Raw genomic sequence first — 19961 nt, 5'->3', positions numbered from 1 at the left:
GCATTATAAAAAGCGGTGAAATATGATTATCTTTACTCATACAATGCTACTCATAGAATGAAAAAGTAGTACAAAGAGACAACATGAGCTGGTTTGCTTAGTTGTACAACGGAAACAACCAACTATCGGTGATGATAGCCACAGGTCCGGGAAGGTGACGTTTGCTCCTACCTTGTTTCAATTTTAAACAGTCTGGTGCAAGCTAGTTGGGTCATCACAAATATGCTTATTTTTCTAATACGTGGTATATGCTACTCGACTTCAACTGAAATTTATATGACCAAATCACTGTTCAATTACGAACCTAAAATTTACTATTCACAAATGCTTAGGTAATAGAGCCATGAAACACTAGAGATAGAAGAAGAGAATGACAGATGCATGAGCTACCCTACTTTCATAACCAGTGAATAAAAAGTTTTAACAGCCCGTGATGCACCTTATAACTCTTCAGGCATTGACACAAACTCCACAGTGTATTTTAATTTTTGTCTGTGTGCATAAACGCGTGCTTCATCTTGTTCCTTCTTGATGAATCCACACTCAATACTTCAGATATGTCGTACCAACAAGGCTAGAATAGAAGTCGGCCCATGCTAACCTGAAAGAATCTGTTCATGCAGTTCCAATGCATTCTCTTTTCTTTTGGTCGCATAGCACATGCTTTCATCTAAGGATAAACGAGTTGGTAGTCTGCACTTTTGAGTCCCTGCTTGTGTTTTCGCACTGATAGTTGTCACTTCTCATTCTGAGTACTGGGTTATGCATCAAGCCACAGTTTATATGAGAACTTGTTTCACATACTGCCCTGCAAATTTTCCTCCTATAAACTGACAACTAGCGCCGGTCCTGATTATGTCTTCTTTCTGTCTCCGTTCCTTTCCGTTTTGAGCTACAAATATGAATGCAAGTGAACTAAACGAACTAGTCTGCATCGCCGCCTTGACTGGAAACTTAAAGTTTAATGGAAAGAAGCCCGCGTCTTATAGTCAGCAAAGACAGCGCTGATATAAGGTCATGTGACCACATATAAGTGTGACCTCGTATCACATTTTCTTGATTTCATACTAATGCACAATCCTCTCTATGCCACGCAAAGGCAGCAATTTTATGTTGGCAAATATTATCAGTGCTCCAAGAAAACACAAGGCTTTCAGAGACACTAACATGGCAGGAGTGTCAAAGAAACAAAAGCTCATTGGGCATGCTGCAATGTTTAGAATTACTGCAATGCACATAACTGCTCCAAAGAGCTAACTCACACTCCGTTTCTCGGCGCACAAATTCTTGCCAACACCACCTTCGTCTGGCCTGCGGTTGCAGTTGGCAACAGAGTCGACAAAGTCCGTAAGGTAGTCCATCTTTCTCAACAGTTCAATGAACTCGTGAAAGAGTGGAATTGTGAACAGCTTGACTTCCGTCTCGGCCGTGAACACGAGCTCGGCCAGCTTGTCGCGAGCCGCACTTTCCAGTCTCACTTTCTCGCTTTCCTGAAGTCTCGCCTCTGTTGGATCTGGAGTGGGAAGATGCTTGAAAGCTATTCCTGCTGGCACCAAGTCAAGGAGGTCACCAAGGTCGTTAGGTGATGCCTCAATGGCTCCCCGAGACTTCAGCAACATTCTGTAGCTAGATAAAAAAGAAGGACCTCCTTAATGAAGACAATACCCATAATGTGCATAGAACACAAAGCTGGCATGCACATAATGCCTGACTTGCTATTTAGATGTATTGGTGTACGGCGTTATGACTACATTATTGATTACGTCTGTTTTTGATAAATAAATTATTTGCAGGTAAAGTCACATATGCAACATCACACAAAGAATTTCTGTTAGTCTTGTCTAACACAATAATAATGGGAACTAACCGGCAATGATGGCAAGTATAGGGGATGTTGTTAGAAGTAGTTGTAATGTAAATGTGAAGCATGAAAAATGGAGGAAAAGATAACTTGCCGTGGGCAGGAACTGAACCTGTTACGTTCAAATTAAGCGTCCGATGCTCTACCACTGAGCTACGGCTGCTTTCCAGTTACAGCGAGTGTGAAACGCTCTTCTTTTGCCTGTCTGTGTCACATGGCATGTGGTCTTATTGCAAGCTGGCAGCTAATATCTCTTGCATACTACTTCAAGGCATCAAGTCTGCCAGGACTGGACCCTCGCTATGAATGAAGGAAAGAAGTGTAGATATAAGGGCTCATTTTCTTTATTAGACACAATATAAACTAGAACTAACAGACAATGATGCCAAGAAAAGCATAGGGGGTGTTATCAGCTGCAATTGTAATGTAAATGCTAAGAAAGAAAAGTGGAGAAAAAGATAACTTGCCACAAGCAGGGATTGAACCTGCAACCTTCAAATAATACGTCGGATACCCTGCCCCTGAACTCTCCACAACAAACATGCAAAAACAGGAAGCACACATGAGTATGACGACAGTCCTATTCATGGACAATTTTGGCTAGCCTTTACACTTATAAAAAGTTACGAGCACTACAAAGATTCTAACAAGATTATGCACTGAGATGGTGCTACACGCATAACCGTGTCAGCTATGGCTCTAGACAACGCAAAGAAACCCCGACGTGAAATGCTGAAGGACTTCTTTTCTAAGACTGGCATGCAGCCATTGCGAGTTTCACAATAACACACAAAACAGTTACCAGTTATTACTGTGACAGACACATATCTTTTTACAATTAACTGATTGGATTTCATCCACAAAAGCTATTGCTGCTGCTCGGTGCCCGCTGCGCTGCAAGATTAGAGTGTTTCAGAAACTTCTCGAGGTTAGTTTAGACTGTTGTTATAAGATTGCATGCATGACATGAGCGGTCAAGTTAATTCTAGAACTAGCGAGCCCCAGCAGTAATGTTGGGCCTAAGTTCTGCCGATGACCACATTATGATAACCGGCGATTGCATTCAAAGCTATGATGGCACTGCAGAAATTGCTTATTTTTCTGGGCACAGGTCAACCCAATAAAGTGCTTCATCTCTAACTGCTCAGTTAGCCTTCTAAAAAACTATCTGACAATACCTTCATCTCAGCAATCAGATACTCAACACTCGACCATAACAATGAAGCTGCGAAGAGCCTCCTCTGCAGGCCACTGTGCTGCCACATCCCATAATGACCCATGGCACAGGGAATGCATCACAGAGAGACAGACTTACAAGACATTAGTCTGGACGGCCATTGTGGTGTCATGTGTGGACTCCAGCTTGATGGCATGCCTCTCATGGCAGCTGAGCGACTCCACGTGCTCACCACTTTCAGAAGTGCAATAGGTGCAGTCGACCGTAGAATTTATCAGGTACTGAATGAAATGCTGCAGGCAAGGAGAGAAGCATGTCACTTCATGCTGTTTTGCTTACAACGTCTAGTTCATGCACTGGAAACTCTCAGCTTGAACCCCACAAGAGCGCACTACTTCCTACAGGCAGTGGCATCTCGCAGAAATTGAAAGAAAAAGCTGGTGGCCGGCCACTGACGTATGTACGATTTCAGCGATTTCTTGGAATAGTCATCAACAGAAGTCTTTCCTGATCTCTTCAGGTGAAGAAACTTCGAGCGAGAATAGCTGCAGCATCACAACTCTTCAAAATTATGGCGGGAACACGATGGGGATGTAAGTGCCGATCAATTATCCTGCTTGAGAAAGCGTATATCGTAGAAACCTTGCGTTATTGCCTGCGGGTACTTCACCGATTATCGCCAGAAAACAAAAGAACTTTAGAACCCGCACGAAAAAAACTGCCTACGAATCGGTCTAGCCTTCCGAAGAGCTCATCAGCCTCAAGAACTGTAGCAGAAGCAGGATGTCTCCCGCTGGATGTCATCTGCACTAAAAAAATATTGCGCAATCATTTACGCCATGTCTTACATGGAAACAAGCATTCTCTGTACTGCATACATCTCACCCACAGCAATTCAGCATTCGGCCAAGCTGTGCAAATGCAGCAACTTATTGCTATTAGACAGCCAAAGAAGTTAATGCCTCCAATATTTCCTCCCTGGTGCTTTCACCTCTTGATATTAAACTGTGTGTACCAGTCATTAATGAAGCGAAGAGACGTATTGCTCAGACCACACTGCTGCAGACTACTTTCTCCTACTTAGCCCAGCATTGCACTCAGCATTCTCATATTTATACCGGCACCTCAACTACTCAGGAAATTTTGTCATATGGCCTCAATGTCCCCTCTACAGGACAAAGTCAATTTTATCGGCTACAACGCAGAACATCATCAACGACAGCAGAACTTCATGGCATTAAAGAAGAAGTCCTCTACATCCTGCATCAAACACCAAACCAATGAGTGATCTTCACCGACTCCAAGAGAGCAGTACAAATACTGCTTAGCCTCTTAAAGAAAACAAATTATCACCCGATTTCATTTGATATAGTGTACTTACACCACTTGGCTATTAACACAGGTCACGCTATCACTTTTCAATAAATACCAGCTCATTGCGGTATACTGGCCAATGAAAAAGCAGATCAAGCGGCCCACAAAAGACTTCCAAAGCAAAATTACAGGCGAACCTATTTCACTAAATCAGATGCTTCCCAGCTGGCTAAAAGGCTTGCTTCCGAAAAAAAGAAGAGGCTCTGGAACCTCCCGACGTATCATTATGCTTTCCTCTACTCTATCGGCCAACATCTAAGAACTAGACTCCCATCCCGAAGCCCTCGACATCTGGAAACTCTCTACCAACGTCTCCGGCTGAACAGTGCTTATGAAAACAACTTACAATACCGTTTCGATCAAGTAGAAAGTCTATACTGCAATAACTGTGGCTCCACAGAAACTGTAAAACATATCTTGTTTGAGTGCCGAGCGTATGCCGATGAACGTGTGCTCTATGAACACTACATGCATATGTTAACCCAAAAAAATTTATCAGTTGATTGTGTCTTCAGCTCTTCCCCAGCATCATGCAACAGAGGCATGCGATGAAACTTTTATTCACGTATTTAGACAATATTGGTCAGCTAAACAAACTGTAGAGGCAGCTTGAAAACTCGTAATAAGTCATTCTGTCAGCACACGTTTCCGCCCAAGAGACAAAAAAAAGTATTTGTATATTTACTTTTTTTTACTTTAATTTTTATTATTTTTTTCTTTCTCTCTTTTTGTCTTTCAGTCCCCAATACCCTTCCCCACTCAGAATAGCAAGTCAGCGATACTCACACACCGACTAAATTCTCTGCTTTTCAATAAAGAGCTCTCTCTCTCTCACAAACACTCACACATCGACCCAAGTAACGCACATGACACTCAGCGTCTGCGTGTTTGCAAGTCAAGGCAGCGCTAAATATCTTACAATATGAAAGGATGCACCGTTTTTCAGAAGAAAAAAAAAATAAAGATAATGGTTTGCAATAAACAAGCATAAGAGCATATAATGAGATCAGCATTATATTCGAGATTATTAGCAGTAGAGAATAAACACTACAGTAATTGAAATAATGAACCTCAGTACACGTAATTGAGTTGAAACACTCACTGTTAGGGCTGTGCGCAGCAAGAAGGTTTTAGGTTAATTGTGAAACAACACTTTCACTAAGATTATTCCATTAGGTAATTGTCCAGGAGAAAAACGAATATTTGAATGTGTTATTACTGGACGAGAATGGAGTTGGTGTAAAGGCAGGCTTCTGCCTTGTGGCATATCCTGTTGAGAAACTAAGTATGTGCCACAATTCTAAGTAACCTTTAACAAACTGAAACAAAAACTTCAATCTCCATCCTTCATTTTGTTGAGTAGGTGTTAGGAGGTTTCCTTTTGCTAACAACAAGTTATTGAGGTATGGCTGAAACTGTTATACAAAATATAACAGCTCTTTTATGAATTTGATCATTTTACGAATGTTTTTAATTTCCCAAATATTTTTCTAGTGTGAGGGTAGCATATTAGAGATGCATAATCTAAAGTAGGTTGTACAATTACTTTGAACGCAATAATACAAACGCAATAAGTCACAAACATCTTTATGTTTGTGGCTAAAACATGCATTTCTTTCTTTCTCAGACCATCAAGATATTTGACAGCACTTGCTTGCCCATTTTTAAAGTTAAACTTCATGGTATTTTAAAAAAGCCCATGAAGCTTCAAACTATGAATTACAATTCTGCCATGTTTAGCAGAAATTTGTAGAAGCAGTGCTTTTAATGACCAGAAAGAAAAAAGTGCACTGAGAACACACGAAGAAGCAATTTGCAACTACAGCTAAAGCTCGATCTAACAAAACCAAATTTTACAAATCTCCTGATCTATCAGAGAGTTTATTTAGGGTTAAATGTGGCCATCTATTCGAATTAATCAACACGCCATGGCACTAACCCTGATTAAATGAAGTCTTCCTGGGAAAATTAAATGAATAAAAATTCAGTAGTGATTTCTTTCCAGTTTTAACACAGACTGGTTGTTCCTCGGCCGCACGCTATCGGATTAAAAGATCCACACCATTTACGAACCTAGATTTATTTTGATGCAGCTGCACGTCATGCCCATGCACAGAGCAATGAAGCACCATATTTACACGCATAATTTTTGCACTTGCGATTTTGGAGCTTTGAAAAGAGGGTGCGCAAATTGCGCGGAGATTTCATGAATGCACCTAAAATAGTGAGCAACAGTCCTAACGCGCGCTGTATATACATTAAATAAGTGAGAAAATAAATTTGAACATGAACGAAGAGTGCTTCCTTAACAGAATTAGCACATACATTAACCAGCCAGATTTGGTCATGTGCCGGTCTAGTTTTGGTTTGATTAGGAATCCTGGTTGTAACCGCTGTCACCGCCCTTCCAAAGTGCGCCATGCTTGGTTACGTTGAGCAGGTTTGAATGATCGACCCATTTTCTTGAAGCTCTTCTCGACTGCTGGGAGAAACGAGGTCTCATGACACAGCGATATCGGAGGGGCTAAACTTTCACAAAGGTCTTCTTCAACGGCAAGGCGAACACTCTCCTGCTTTCACCGACCCTTACCAATCATCACATATTGAAGAACTTCATGCTGAAGGGCTTGGCAGCAGCACGGTTCCCATTTTCTTCTGCAAACTTTGTGACAGCAAGCTTTAATTCCACCAGGCACACATTTAATGAGGCTCATTGCGCACACGTGACGGGCGAATGACAAAACCTAAACTTCAAAAATCAACCAGAGTACATTGCAGCACAGTTAGAGCTAGAGCCCCTTGATCTTGGGGCTCTAGCACTAACTCTACTCGCCGCCACATGCATGACCTCCTCTCTCTCTGCTTGCCCCTTTCGAGCCTTCCTGTTCTCCGCCGCTGTTTTTGCGTGATGATTGGTCTCCTTTGCGGTTGCCCTTGGAGACGTGCGATTCAAGGGCTGTGCTGATATTCTTTTTCACTCAGGCCATTTTTTGCCAGGGCTGCCTGCATATCTGGTGGCAGCAGCGTCTGTAACCACATCGCTCGAAATTAGAAAAAAAAATTTGCACCAATGACACAGTGAGGTTCAAACCCGAGTTTGCTGGGTGCCAGCTTAATATTCTACCACTGATTCATGCCGATGCTTGTAAGTTGTTGTCAAACTTACTTTAGGCAGGCCGTAAGTTAGGTCCCGCGATGGCGCTGTGACATCACTATGACACCACAAACCTAGCACCGTGGCACAGTGGGGCTCGAACCCAGGTCCACTGGTTGCCAGCCCAATATTCTACCACTGAGCTACACCGGTGCTTGTGACTTATTGTCAAACTTGCCTTAGGCAGGCTTGATGTCGAGAAAGCAATCGCAATAATACGACTTATAAAGCATTTTAAAACAGCGAAGGAACAACCAGTAGTCGCGCAATGCGATTAGCATAACGAGTCGACCATCCAAAGCTCCAACTTGTCTTGTCTTGTCTCCTAGGAGATCTTGGCTCATACCCACATGGGGGATTGGCCACACTGTACCTCTTAATAGATCATTTTTTACAAAGCTTGCTAAAAAAAAATAAAGAGAAATTAGATAGAAACACTAATAATGTTCCTTTGAAAAAACGTGAAAAAATTGCAGAAGAATGCGATAAACCAGAATATATAAAACAAATTAACAAGAATGAGGAAGGGGGAGAAATAATTGGATATATCTGGCAGTACCACTAGCAGCGTATCCTTCCGGTTGCCTGAATGAATTTATGTAGCGCTGACAGAATAGCACTGCGGCCCACACCCAACTGACTGGCTCCAAACGATAATAGGGTGGATGTATTGACTGGCAATCCGAGCATACCAATCGGTCTTTCAAGAATTATTCGGCGCAGTGAGGCGAAACGGCGGCATGTGAGAAGAAAGTGATCTATTGTTTCCAATTATTACAAAAGCTTGTTCTTGTTTCCCTATTAACTGTGGCGCATACCCACTACAGCCATAATTCCTCATCGTCGTCAGCCACGGTATGGACAATTGGCACAAAATTTCTTGCAAGTGTTTAGCAGATACGACGCTTCTCAAAAGAATGACAAAAAGTAGCATTGCGAACGCCGGCCTACTACCCAAAAGTTTATTATTAATGCCCTAGTGGGTACCAAGCAAGTGTGCTAGCAATAGTTACCCAATGAGTGTTTTGAAAAGGCTCTGAAAGGCTGCTCTTCTAGCTTTTGCTGTGACTGTGCTGTGCCTACCACGCAGGTCTGGCATTTCTTTTTTACGATATCCAAAGTAGGCACGATAGCTGTTGTAAGAAGCAGCCACTGCTCAACATTGGCCAAAAGCACCTAGTTCGATTAAAGAACATGTTTATTGCGAGTTACCGCACTTTAAATATATTTTGGTGACACTGACGATGATTACTAAATTACGATCTTTTTTTTCATGTGGGTGGGGGGGGGGGGTATTCACACACAAATATTGACACAAGTGTAATCCGGTGCTACAAAAAAGAAAAATAGGCACTCCCGTAAAAAATCCCCCCCAAAAAAACATTAACCTTCTGATAACGAAAATAAGCTGTTATGTCACATGCATAAAGTTAGGTCCCGCGATGGCGCTGTGACATCACTATGACACCACAAATTTGGGACATGTGATGTCGTCATGACATCACATGTCCCAAATTTGTCATCATCTCGTGATAATAAATTTTTTGCATCACCTGTTCCTGGCGGCATGAGAAGCCTTCGACGCGGGATGCCGACAGTCATAATTCGTGCTTGACAAGACATCTAAAGCTTTCGCCTTAACGGTAAGCGTGCACGTGATATTGCAGATTAGCATCATCATCTGGCAAAAATTGTTTTTTTTTCATTAATTTCTTTTTGAATTTGCATGTCACGTATGCATGATAGGGTACCAATTATTATCTGGTTTTCTGGCGCATACAGGTGACGTGCAAGGGGTGTTCATGTGATAGTACTCGCTGGTTGGTGATATCAACTTCGAGGCAGAGGCCTAAAATTCTTGCTTTCATGTTGAGTGCTTTAAAATCATCTTTCTGTAGTTTTTTGAACCTTTTTCTAATTACGTAACATGAGACGAAATTATAGCATCAATGAGTTTGGTCAGGAAGATTTAGCAGTCAGTTACGATTATGATTGTTATGTAATAATTTGGAGAACTTCTGTACCAATAATCTTTGGCACTGCAGTGTGTTAGTGACTTGTCATTTAGAAAACAAAATTAATTTACTCTTCATGTCTGAATAATTAGCTGCTTCCTATATGTTCTTGCTATATTTTACATTGCAGACTAATTTGAACCACATATTTTGAAACGGTTTGGGGGAAAAAACTCAAACCACACCCAACTCAAACATTTTCCGACCACCTTTCCGTGAAACACAGGAAACCCCCTCACATGAAGACATGAACTTCGAGCTGATAGTATTGAGTGGCTGCTGCTACTTCTTCCTATTCACGTCTATAGTAGTTGCTGCAAGGAAAACTACATATGATGCGAACATAAAGCATGTTCTCATCGGCAAGAAGAAATAGCACCTGCCTCATAGAACTGAAGCTGCTTTTTTAAAGAACCAGTCAACAGGCTCTGTCTTTCTTTTTGTGCCCAAAAGAAACTCGGCAATTAGAAGAGTAGACCACGGCGATCACGTTTTTCGAATATTAGAAATCTGTGCACAGTGGAGAGCCTCCATTTTAAAAAGCTATTCCCGTGCTCCTTTTCTATGCTTGATAAATTCTCCTCTCACGTGCAGTGATGCAAAGTCGCTGAATGGCGACTTGACATAGCACGCAGATCATTGATTGGTGTAAACCAGTCACAACGATGGGCTACGCCTTCCACTCCCGGTCAGGAAGAAGGGTGGCGAGGCTGCACGAAAATTTGAAACCAACTGAAATCGTTGTTCAAACTTCTGTAACTTCGTTAACATAGCATGTATTTGCAAAGTTCTTACGGCAGCATGTTCACAAAGCAAAAGTGCGCATAGTTCACTACATAACAATTTCTGCACCTCGGGGTTGTGTACTGGCTCTTCAAAGTAGCACGCCACATGTATATGGCTTTTGGAAGAAACTAATCATTTAATAGCGCGCAAGTAGCCTGAAATCATGCAACTCCATAGAATTCGGTGGCTCCTCCGTGGGAGCCCGGGTGAAAAATGGCACCGGGTGCAGCACGAGCCATAGGTAGGTGAAAAGAATCGAGGAGAAAATGCATGCGTGGGGGAGAGTGTCCTTACTTTCCTAGATCAAAGGGCTTTAGTTGGTGTGACAGGTGGCCACACATCTCTGAGGCAGAAAACTGCGCGCGCCGTGTCGTGAGCATGCATTTACACAGTACTCACGGTGGAAAAGAAGGGGAGATTTCTGACGACCCGTCAACAAATCTGGGTAGTCAGTTACAGTAGGCATTCTAGGCACCGTAGCTCCTTGGAAAAGGAGACTTCGTATTCACAGCCTACTTTACGTATAACTGCGCTCGGCAAGGCACACGAACCTGCGAAGAAAGCTACCGGATCGCATGCGCTGACTGCCCCGCTTCCTACATTGGGGAAACAAAGAACTTTCACGAAAGAATGTGGCAGCACAGCAATGACCTCCATCAATTGGACAGCAAACAGAGCGCAGTAGCAGGACACTGCGAGCGGTTTCAATACTACATCTGTCCCAATGACGCAGTGGTTTTACAGCGAGTGGCAAACACTAAAGTGGAAGTACAGTGACAAACTCTAAAGCTGTCATTTCATGACAGTGCTGACCCAAAACACACCTCGAGGAGAAAAAGGCATAACATGCACCTCAATTTTACTGTTAATTGAAAAAAAAATAGTAAAAAAATAGTAAAAAGTTCAGACTTGCAAATTAAAGACCCTGAAGGCAGCTCCCCGATTTTGTTTGAATAAGCATAACAGCAGTGCCACATAGGCAATTTTTATTGAAGTCAGAGCCAATTCGAATTGGGCGCAATCTGGATCAGGTCACAATGATTGATTGGTGATTCATGATAGTTTGAAAGACAAGTGCGATAGGTGGACAGGGATAGCTTAGACATTGAGAAGCGCTAACTAACAACTGAAACTTTTATCGGAAAGCTATGAAATATATATCGGCAGATGAAATTTTCGTAAGCACATATAATAAAACCACATCGCAAACCAAACAATTGACACCTGCCTAGGCTTACATGTGCGGTAGACACAAGAAACAGCTGTGCAAAACAAAGCACAGAACTTTTTTTGTCAATTGCATTAGCATTAGTTGCATTAGCAACATTGTTTACACGATCTCGCTTTCGTGTGGCCCCTGTTATATTGGACAAACTGGAAGATGCTTAAACGACAAATTGTGGGAACATGCTTGCAACGTTCGCAATGGCAATGATGGCTTTCTGGCCCAACATGTCAGTAGATGTGGCGGCGAAGTTCAGTCTAACAGCACAGTCATGGTTAATAAACACAAGGATGAGCACACGAGCGTTATCATTAAAGCTGCAAACATATCGGTTTATAACTTTACTTGAATGAGCAAATAATCAATAGCTCTGTTTGATTTTTTCATTGTGGCAGATGCCGTAGGCATTAACAAATTGCTGCAAGGCAAAGCAAGATGGCGTAAGGTGGGGCTAATATACATATTTTATCAGTTTTGTTATGTTGGTTTGCATTGTGGTCTTATCGTATCTGTTTACAAAATTTCATCTGCCAGTATATATTTCACAGCTTTCTGATTAAACTTTCAGTTAGTAGTAAGTGCTTGTTCATGTCTTTGCTGTCCCTGTTTACGTATTGCGCTCGTATTTCAAACCATCCTGAATCAGGTGCTGCTATTCAGTGACTTTAATCTGCTATCTATAGATTGACATTTGTGCTAAGCACAGTAGGGATTGGTTTGGACTGTTTAGTAGCAATGGTTGTTTATTGTTGATTGATTGATTGATATGTGGGGTTTAACGTCCCAAAACCACTACATGATTATGAGAGACGCCGTAGTGGAGGGCTCTGGAAATTTCGACCACCTGGGGTTCTTTAACGTGCACCCAAATCTGAGAACACGGGCCTACAACATTTCCGCCTCCATCGGAAATGCAGCCGCCACAGCCGGGATTCGAACCCGCGCCCTGCGAGTCAGCAGCCGAGTACCTTAGCCACTAGACCACCGCGGCGGGGCATGGTTGTTTATTGTGGTCAGGTAGTTCAATTCATATCAACCCTAATCACGATCTTGTGACATTGTGTATATGAATTTCTCAGCGCACACATATGAGAAAGGCAGAGATAACTGATTAGTATGTACGCTGCCGCCGTCTCTGCCTTTTTTTTTCTACTCTGAATAGCTGTAGTATGGGTAAGTTCCGGAGAAGACGGCTACAATAAATTCCCAAAAGTACCTTTTTACTGCAAACATCATTACCATGCACCCTAAGATGATCGCTGCATAGGCTTGTGTGAATATTCAAATGCTTTAAATATTCGGATAAGTATTACAGTATTCAAATTTGCTTTGATTCGAATTTAACTGGCAGAAAATTTTGAAGCACTTGAAGTGAACAAATAGACGTAGTGTACTAGTCCAAACATAACCTTCTCTGAACATAATTTCACTGCAGTAAGCCATGAAAACAACTACACAGACGCCAAGCCTCATTTCAAGGTCAAATGAACATATTACACTCACACCAATCTATAATTTTTCAATTTAAAAGCTTGTTACACTAGTTTTTATGCTCTAAGTATAACTAAAATATAATATAATTTGCAGGTTATCATTCGCATTCCACCAAAAGTCAAATCCTGTTACTATTCAAACTTCTTTCCACTTCCCTTTGAACCAAAGAGAATGACGTTTGCACAGTCCTTGTTTCATTTTTTTAATAGTGTGCAGGTTAGTTACATTGTGACAAACATGCCTATTTCTCTATATAATATGTCATATATGCTATTTGAACTCGTTTAAAGCTGAGTTATTATTCACCTCGAGTTCACTATTTGCACAGGCCAATAGCTGAGGGTTGTCTGACTAGCTGCCACAAGACAGAATGTGCCGATTCTCGTTCTGGTACCTGTCTGGATCTATTCTGCTAACATATTTGGACTATTTTCATGGTTTCACAAAGTTCTGCTACATGTGGCCAAGGTGCCAATATTGACCACGTATATAACTACACCTCTTCCTGCACAAATCTTGGGTTTTTTTGCAATACACCTCAATTGAAAGTACGGTCCACATAAACTGTCTATTTGCACTTCGCCTTCGAGCCAAGCAAGGCAGATTCAGCTACCAAGCACAACCAGTAAGCTTTTAACCAACTTCCTATTTTTAACTACGCACTGCTACATTTCAACTCATTGTAACAAATAATTTTTCATCTACTTTCTCTAACTTAGGGTTTGTCTTTCACATGCGCCCCTCGAATCCTTGTTGCATAAGAGACGAGCCCCCACCAGGTTCCACATGATGGCCCAAGGACTCAGGTTCCAATCAGGCCTCTCGGGGAAGGCACAGTAGAGCATGTCTTTGGAGCTGTGCGCCACTCCTGGCTTGGTGTCGGGCCACATTTTCCAAGGACAGGTACCGTGAATGTCCACACGCTGTCAACATTCAACAAAGTCACGTGGTGAGCACAGTTTGACTCGATATCACAGGGAACAAAATCCTGATGCTAACAAATTGGTTAAGAAATGAAAGAATACAATGCTGAGCATCTTCAGAAGGACGACATAATTAGGGAGAATGTTGAATACATCGTAAATACACCTATTCAGGGAAAATACGCATTGCCTTAATGCTCCGTTTCAAGATTAAATGAACATTCTACGTGCACATCAATTCTTCTTTTTCCAGTTTAAAAGCTTTTTAAACAGGTTTATATGCCCTAACTATAGTCAATTTTAAAATGTAGTGTACCTTACAAGTTATCACTTGCATTCTACCCAAAGTCAAATCTTGTTACTACTCAAAACTGCTTCATTTTTTTTAAACCAAAAAAAATAAACATGCCATTAACATAACACATGCACAGTTTCAATTAAAAAAATATTGAGCAGGTCATGACATGATGAATATGAGCATTTTTTCTAATACATGATAAATACCATTACAATAAGATTTAATATTGAAATTTGACTAAATCCTTACTTGCTTCAGACCTATAATTCACATATGCCTAGACACAAGTATGCATATTATAAAGCATCATTTCGCATGTGTTTTTGAGTGTGTACTCATTTTGACACACATCTGCGTACCATGTCCTTAGATTATCACCTTTCGGTGCTGATGTTTGTAGAAGTTCCCCGCGCTTGCTGTTCAAGAAAAAATATGTTTTACTTACAATTTCATCAAGCATCGTTTACAAAATCTCATTCACAAGTATAACATAATGGTAAATGCTAACTAGCTAGCCATTGCTTACCGATGTCTCCGCTCCTTGCACAATGTGCGACTTCTTCAACACGAAGGCTGAAATCATGGCACGCTTAATGTTGAGTATGTGTTCTGGCTCAGCGGGCGAAACTTCCAGTCCAGTCACCACACCATCAGAAAGAGAAACCACCACTGGGAACCTGATTTTTAAAGAAATAATTGGAAGGTGGCACATTTAAATTATGAATTGCATCTACCCTCAAACCTCATTATAAGAAAATTGCATCTTAGATGAAAACAGATTTGTTATATCTAGAAATTAATTATAAACAATATTTGTTACACAATATCTATTGCAAGACTATTTTAATTTATTTCTCTATAACCAATATTTCGTTATATCCGAGTTCGTTATATTACGGTTTGAATGTATAACTTTCTGAGAATGCCCATCACGTTCATACCATCTTACAAGTGCACGAAAGGCGATACCTAAATATTGAATGGATCCTAATGCCATAGCAGAGCGTGGGAATCATATACTGCAAAAATCGAATGAGTGGTTGGCCAAAAACTTCTTATAATCAACTCTTCGAAAACAAAGGCTGTTTTATTCCATGCGAAATCTGTATCATGTAACTTAGGAGACGTCCTACACTTCAATCACTCTGTGATTGAATGATCTTCTACAGCTAAATCACTAGGAGTAATTTTTAATGAATTTGTGCTTTGGGACCACCACACTGGCTACCTTCGCAGTAAACTTTCGAAAGCTGTAGGCATGCTGAGGAAGTGTATGCATTTTCTCCCAGTCTATCACAACCGTTTGGTATACACTGCTTTATTCGAATTGCACTTGGCCTACTGTCATCTCGTGTGGGGACATTGTTCTAAGAAGGCATTGCCAATCAACCATATGGTGTGCACACATCTCAGCTACTTACAAAACTTGAAATTTTAAAGTTAATCAAGTTATATGAACTTTATCTACTATATTCCATAAGATCTGACATACATAAGAACAGAAAAAAAAATGCCAGGCTTGGGCAGAAGGCGCAGCACAGCCACAGTGAAAGCTAGATAAGCAGCCTTTCAGAGCCTTTTTTAAACACTCATTTGGTAACTGCTGCAAGCACACTTGCTTGATACCACTAGGTCATGTGAATAAATTTATTTGGGTAGTAAGCCATCATGTGCTATGCTATTTTTCGTCATTCTTCTGAGAAGCTTGGTATCCACTACACACTTGCAAGGAATTTTGTGCCAATTGTTCATGCAGTGGCTGACGACGATGAGGAATTATGGCTGAAGTCGGTATGTGCTACAGTTGATAGGGGAACAAGAACAAGCTATTGTGATGGGTTGGAGCATTGGACAGCCCACTCATTATACTATTCACATTGTGCGATGACTGGTTGTTTTTTCGTCGCTTTAAAATGCTTTAAAAGTCCTATTAAAGTGATTGCTTTCCTGGCATCAAGCCAGCCTAAAGCAAGTTTGCCAAGTCCCAAGTACCGGCATAGCTAAGTGATAGAATACTGGGCTGGCTCCCAGCGGACCTGGGTTCGAGCCCCATTGTGTCATTAGTACTAGGTTTTTTCTAATTTCGCGCGATGTAGATACGGACACAGGCGGCGGCAGCAAACAACTACAGTGCTGCGTGAGACCCGAGTTGTGATCTCATAACAACTTTTGCTGTAATAACTTTTTCAAACTTGCAGCCAAATACTTCATCATACGCCTTGAGGCACACAGAACTCTGGCATGTACCATGACCACGAACAAACTATGGGCTGCAGGTGTTGCCGTTCAGCATCCCTCAGTTGTTAAATAAGTTTGATTAAACGACACAAAACTTGCATGTGCTGTCAAACGATGAATTGCACTTGCTTCTTGTATAATTGCCTGTTATTGTCTGGTATATTGCTTATTAATTATAATTTTGCATACACCCACTATCTTATTTGTAATTATGAAAAAGTGTTACTGTTGTTACTCTTTGTGTGCATGTTTTGTTTATTTCTCTGAAAGTGTCTGCTATACATGTTTATTTTAAATAACCTTGTTTTGTCATTCAAAGAGCCTTTTTGTATATTGCTTTAATTTGCTTCTGCTGAAGTGTCGCTGCTGGGTAATGGGAGATGGAACCAGTCAAGCTACATACACGTAGCTTTTTTTTTTCACCTTGCAAACCACACCTGAAGTTTTTGTACTTCGTTCGGAAAAATAAAACAAACTTCAAACTTCATCTTCAACACCAAAAAACCTCCACATATATATCGAACTTATAAGAATATCTGCATTAATTTGACGTATAACCTAATACAATCTGAAAATTTTAAAGAGTTAACCATATTTTCATTGCACAAGTTAGCTCCACAGAGCTGCTTCTCGATGTTGCAAGGAAGGCAGCTCAACGACAATATAATAGATGTAGACCATACAATAGATGTAGACAATAGATGTAGTTTTCTTTTTGCTTGTCAATTTTATGAAGTTTGTATTTAGAAGCAGGCTATACACAAAAAAAGCGGTATCGATGTGAGCAGCACCTCAACATGTCCATCCACTGTATATACTCATCAGGCATCGAAAGCCTCTCGTTCACCTTGACCCTTAATCTCTTACTGCCTAATGTCGCGAATTTGCGACATACCGAAAAACTTCAAGCAAACAAGTCATGGAATGAGTGCCACCTTTAATGCCCACAGTGAAGTGCTCACGGAGAACATAGCTTTCAGCATAATAAATGTAGCACTACCTTGCACAACGTATTTTATGCTAGGGCCAATTGTTTTTTTTACTGATGGCGAAGTGCGTGCAAGAGCACTCACTTTTTTGCTCTTTCTCGTCTGGCTGATGCAAGTTCTATCTTCAATAATTTTGTTTATTTGGCATGTGCTCAAGACAAGGCACATGACATGTTGCGTAGTTGTGATGTACGTTTTTCATTGCAAGGTCTTTGCTTCTGTAGCATGGGGAGATTTTGCGACATGCATAAATGTATGCAATAAAGGTGCATTTTAGATAATTTAACTGTGTAATTAATTGGAGGTTGCTATTTAAAGGTGTAAAATGGAAATTTTTGTTTTCTTCTGCAGTTTCATAATTCAGGCATCAAAGGAATAAGTTGGCTTTGTTCTTGAATATTGTGCCCAGTATGCTTCTTGGAATGCTGTATGCAGCAGCAATGTCAGACCTCTAACAGCCAAGCTGTTTAACTAATTGTTTCTTGTGAGTTGATTGCAGAAAGCTATCAGAGAATGCTGGGTGCGAGAAGACATTGAAGGGATGGAAGTAGGCTTGCGCGAATAGTGAATTTTATGTTCGAAGCGAATGGTGATTTTGATCGAATAATTTTGAATTGAATTTAAATGGTATGTATGACATATGTAGAAAAGGGAAATATTTCACCTGCACAATATTTCTTTTGAATTGAAATAGGGGCTGTATGCAAATGCCTTTTTTTTTTCATTGAAAGGAAGTCTAAACAACCTTTAGTAGTAGTTTCAGTAGGATGCGAGTGATAACCAGTAAGATACTTAATGTTTTAAAATTTATGATAGTTGAAGCATATAAGCCATCATAACACGCTTAATAAAATAAAGAATTGAATTGAGGGTAACATGTTCCTTTATAGGGGCCCTGCAACACTTTTTCAAGTAGCCATGGGGCCAGTAAACATGCTTGTTGCCTCACAAATTTACCACCGCAAAGCTTCTAGAATCAGTCCAGTGCGAGCGGAGTTCCAAAAATTTGTCGCACGCTGCCATTGCATTTTCTCTTCTCGTCCCGACGAAATAGCTGGAAGCTTAGCAAAGAGGAATGTCACGGGGAATGAAAATACGTAACAGGCATCTCGTGACATTGAGAACCATTTTTTTTTCTTCGAATACGCGGCTTTTCAGTGCAATCGCGCATGTACTCGTGGACAAGCGGCAGCCTCCCGTGGCGGCCCCAGTAACGAAGAGCCCGCCATGCTCAAATCAACCAATGGCTGTGACAAGTGATTTTTCAGCTTTTAGTGTCATTTGCCGAGGAAAGAAAGCAATTTTTAGCTTTGAAGTTTTATTGTGAACTACAGGCCGCGTGCTGCGCTATATTATTTGGCTCGAGTGTTCTCAGTAGCCTAGACTACAGAATGGCAGCGTTTTGTGACCATGCTCAGTAAGTGTTGCAGGGTTCCTTTATATTGAAAGACAGACTTCATGGCAAAACGAATTTTTTTGAACAAATGCTTTCATGGTTGAGCACTACTACATTGCAGCAAAACCACTTTTACAGGCGGTGACATGTGCTATAATATACCCTTTTTCGTTAATTGCGAATCAAAAATGAATATCGAAAATATTCGATAATTTAAATTCAAATCAAAGCGAATTCGAATACTCAACTATTCATTCGAATATTCGAAGCAATCGAATATTCGCACAAGCCTAGATGGAAGACCTACACCAATGACCCGTAGGATGAGAGGTGCAAATGCTTGCTTCCAGTGCTAGGTTCTGCCTCTGAAGTTTTGACAACTGTGTTGTGTTTGTGACTGCTTGTGGTCGAACCTCTCTGCGCTCAGCATAAGCATAGAAACTACCTAGAAACAAACCAAGCTGGTTTTCATAATGGTCCAGTTTCAAGCCTTACTGCATGGCCTAGTGCCAGCTATGTCACTTTTTTACAGTGAAAGCTGTTACGAGATCACAACAAGCGTCATTTTTTTTTTGGTGCTGTAGTTGTCCACTGGCACCACCACTGTCCCTAATACTATTGCTCAAAAAAAGAGAAAAATACAAAATAAGAAAACATTCAGGGTACACGAGTTCGAATCTGAGTCCTTTCTGCGGCAGCCAGTATTTGAATTGAGTTATTGACAATAAGGTTGCGAAGATGACCAGGCAAAAAAGCTGCACTGAGCAGCTTGAGGGGAACCTGGCCACCTCATACACTGGGTCAAAGTTATTCAATCATAAGAGTTCTGAAACTCCCCATAGGCTCCATGTACCGAAATCCGGACACTACACTGGCCCAAGCGTTGGAAGTGTGCAAACTGTCGCGCCACCTGTTGATCAGCACGCCAGCTATCAATTGCACTAGTATTTTGTTTTAGTTGTTGCTTCCAGGTGGCACGACAGTCTGCTAACTACCGAAGAATCCGGCCAACTACGCGTCCGGGTTTCGGA

At 41.1% G+C, this 19961-nt stretch overlaps 1 protein-coding gene across 4 annotated transcripts in view; it reads right to left on the bottom strand.

The window, feature by feature from the left end:
* The window catches only part of LOC119181451 (uncharacterized), a 607968-nt gene that overhangs the window by 550956 nt on the left and 37051 nt on the right, over nucleotides 1-19961 (bottom strand). For all 4 annotated transcript variants that reach the window (XR_012888604.1, XR_012888603.1, XR_012888605.1 and 1 more), the window contains exons 5-8: nucleotides 14834-14984; nucleotides 13863-14009; nucleotides 3177-3331; nucleotides 1263-1626 (exon numbers count right to left, since the gene is read on the bottom strand). Coding sequence is in view for 1 of the 4 variants with exons in the window: in XM_037432704.2 (XP_037288601.2) it covers nucleotides 1263-1626; nucleotides 3177-3331; nucleotides 13863-14009; nucleotides 14834-14984 (817 nt within the window). In the remaining 3 variants the exon portion in view is untranslated. The remainder of the gene's footprint in view (nucleotides 1-1262; nucleotides 1627-3176; nucleotides 3332-13862; nucleotides 14010-14833; nucleotides 14985-19961) is intronic.

Source organism: Rhipicephalus microplus, unplaced genomic scaffold (genome assembly GCF_043290135.1).
Source record: "Rhipicephalus microplus isolate Deutch F79 unplaced genomic scaffold, USDA_Rmic scaffold_14, whole genome shotgun sequence".
In the NCBI taxonomy this organism is placed as follows: domain Eukaryota; kingdom Metazoa; phylum Arthropoda; class Arachnida; order Ixodida; family Ixodidae; genus Rhipicephalus; species Rhipicephalus microplus.
The sequence above is the reverse complement of the archived record's forward strand: the minus strand, read 5'-3'. Positions and strand labels throughout refer to the sequence as shown.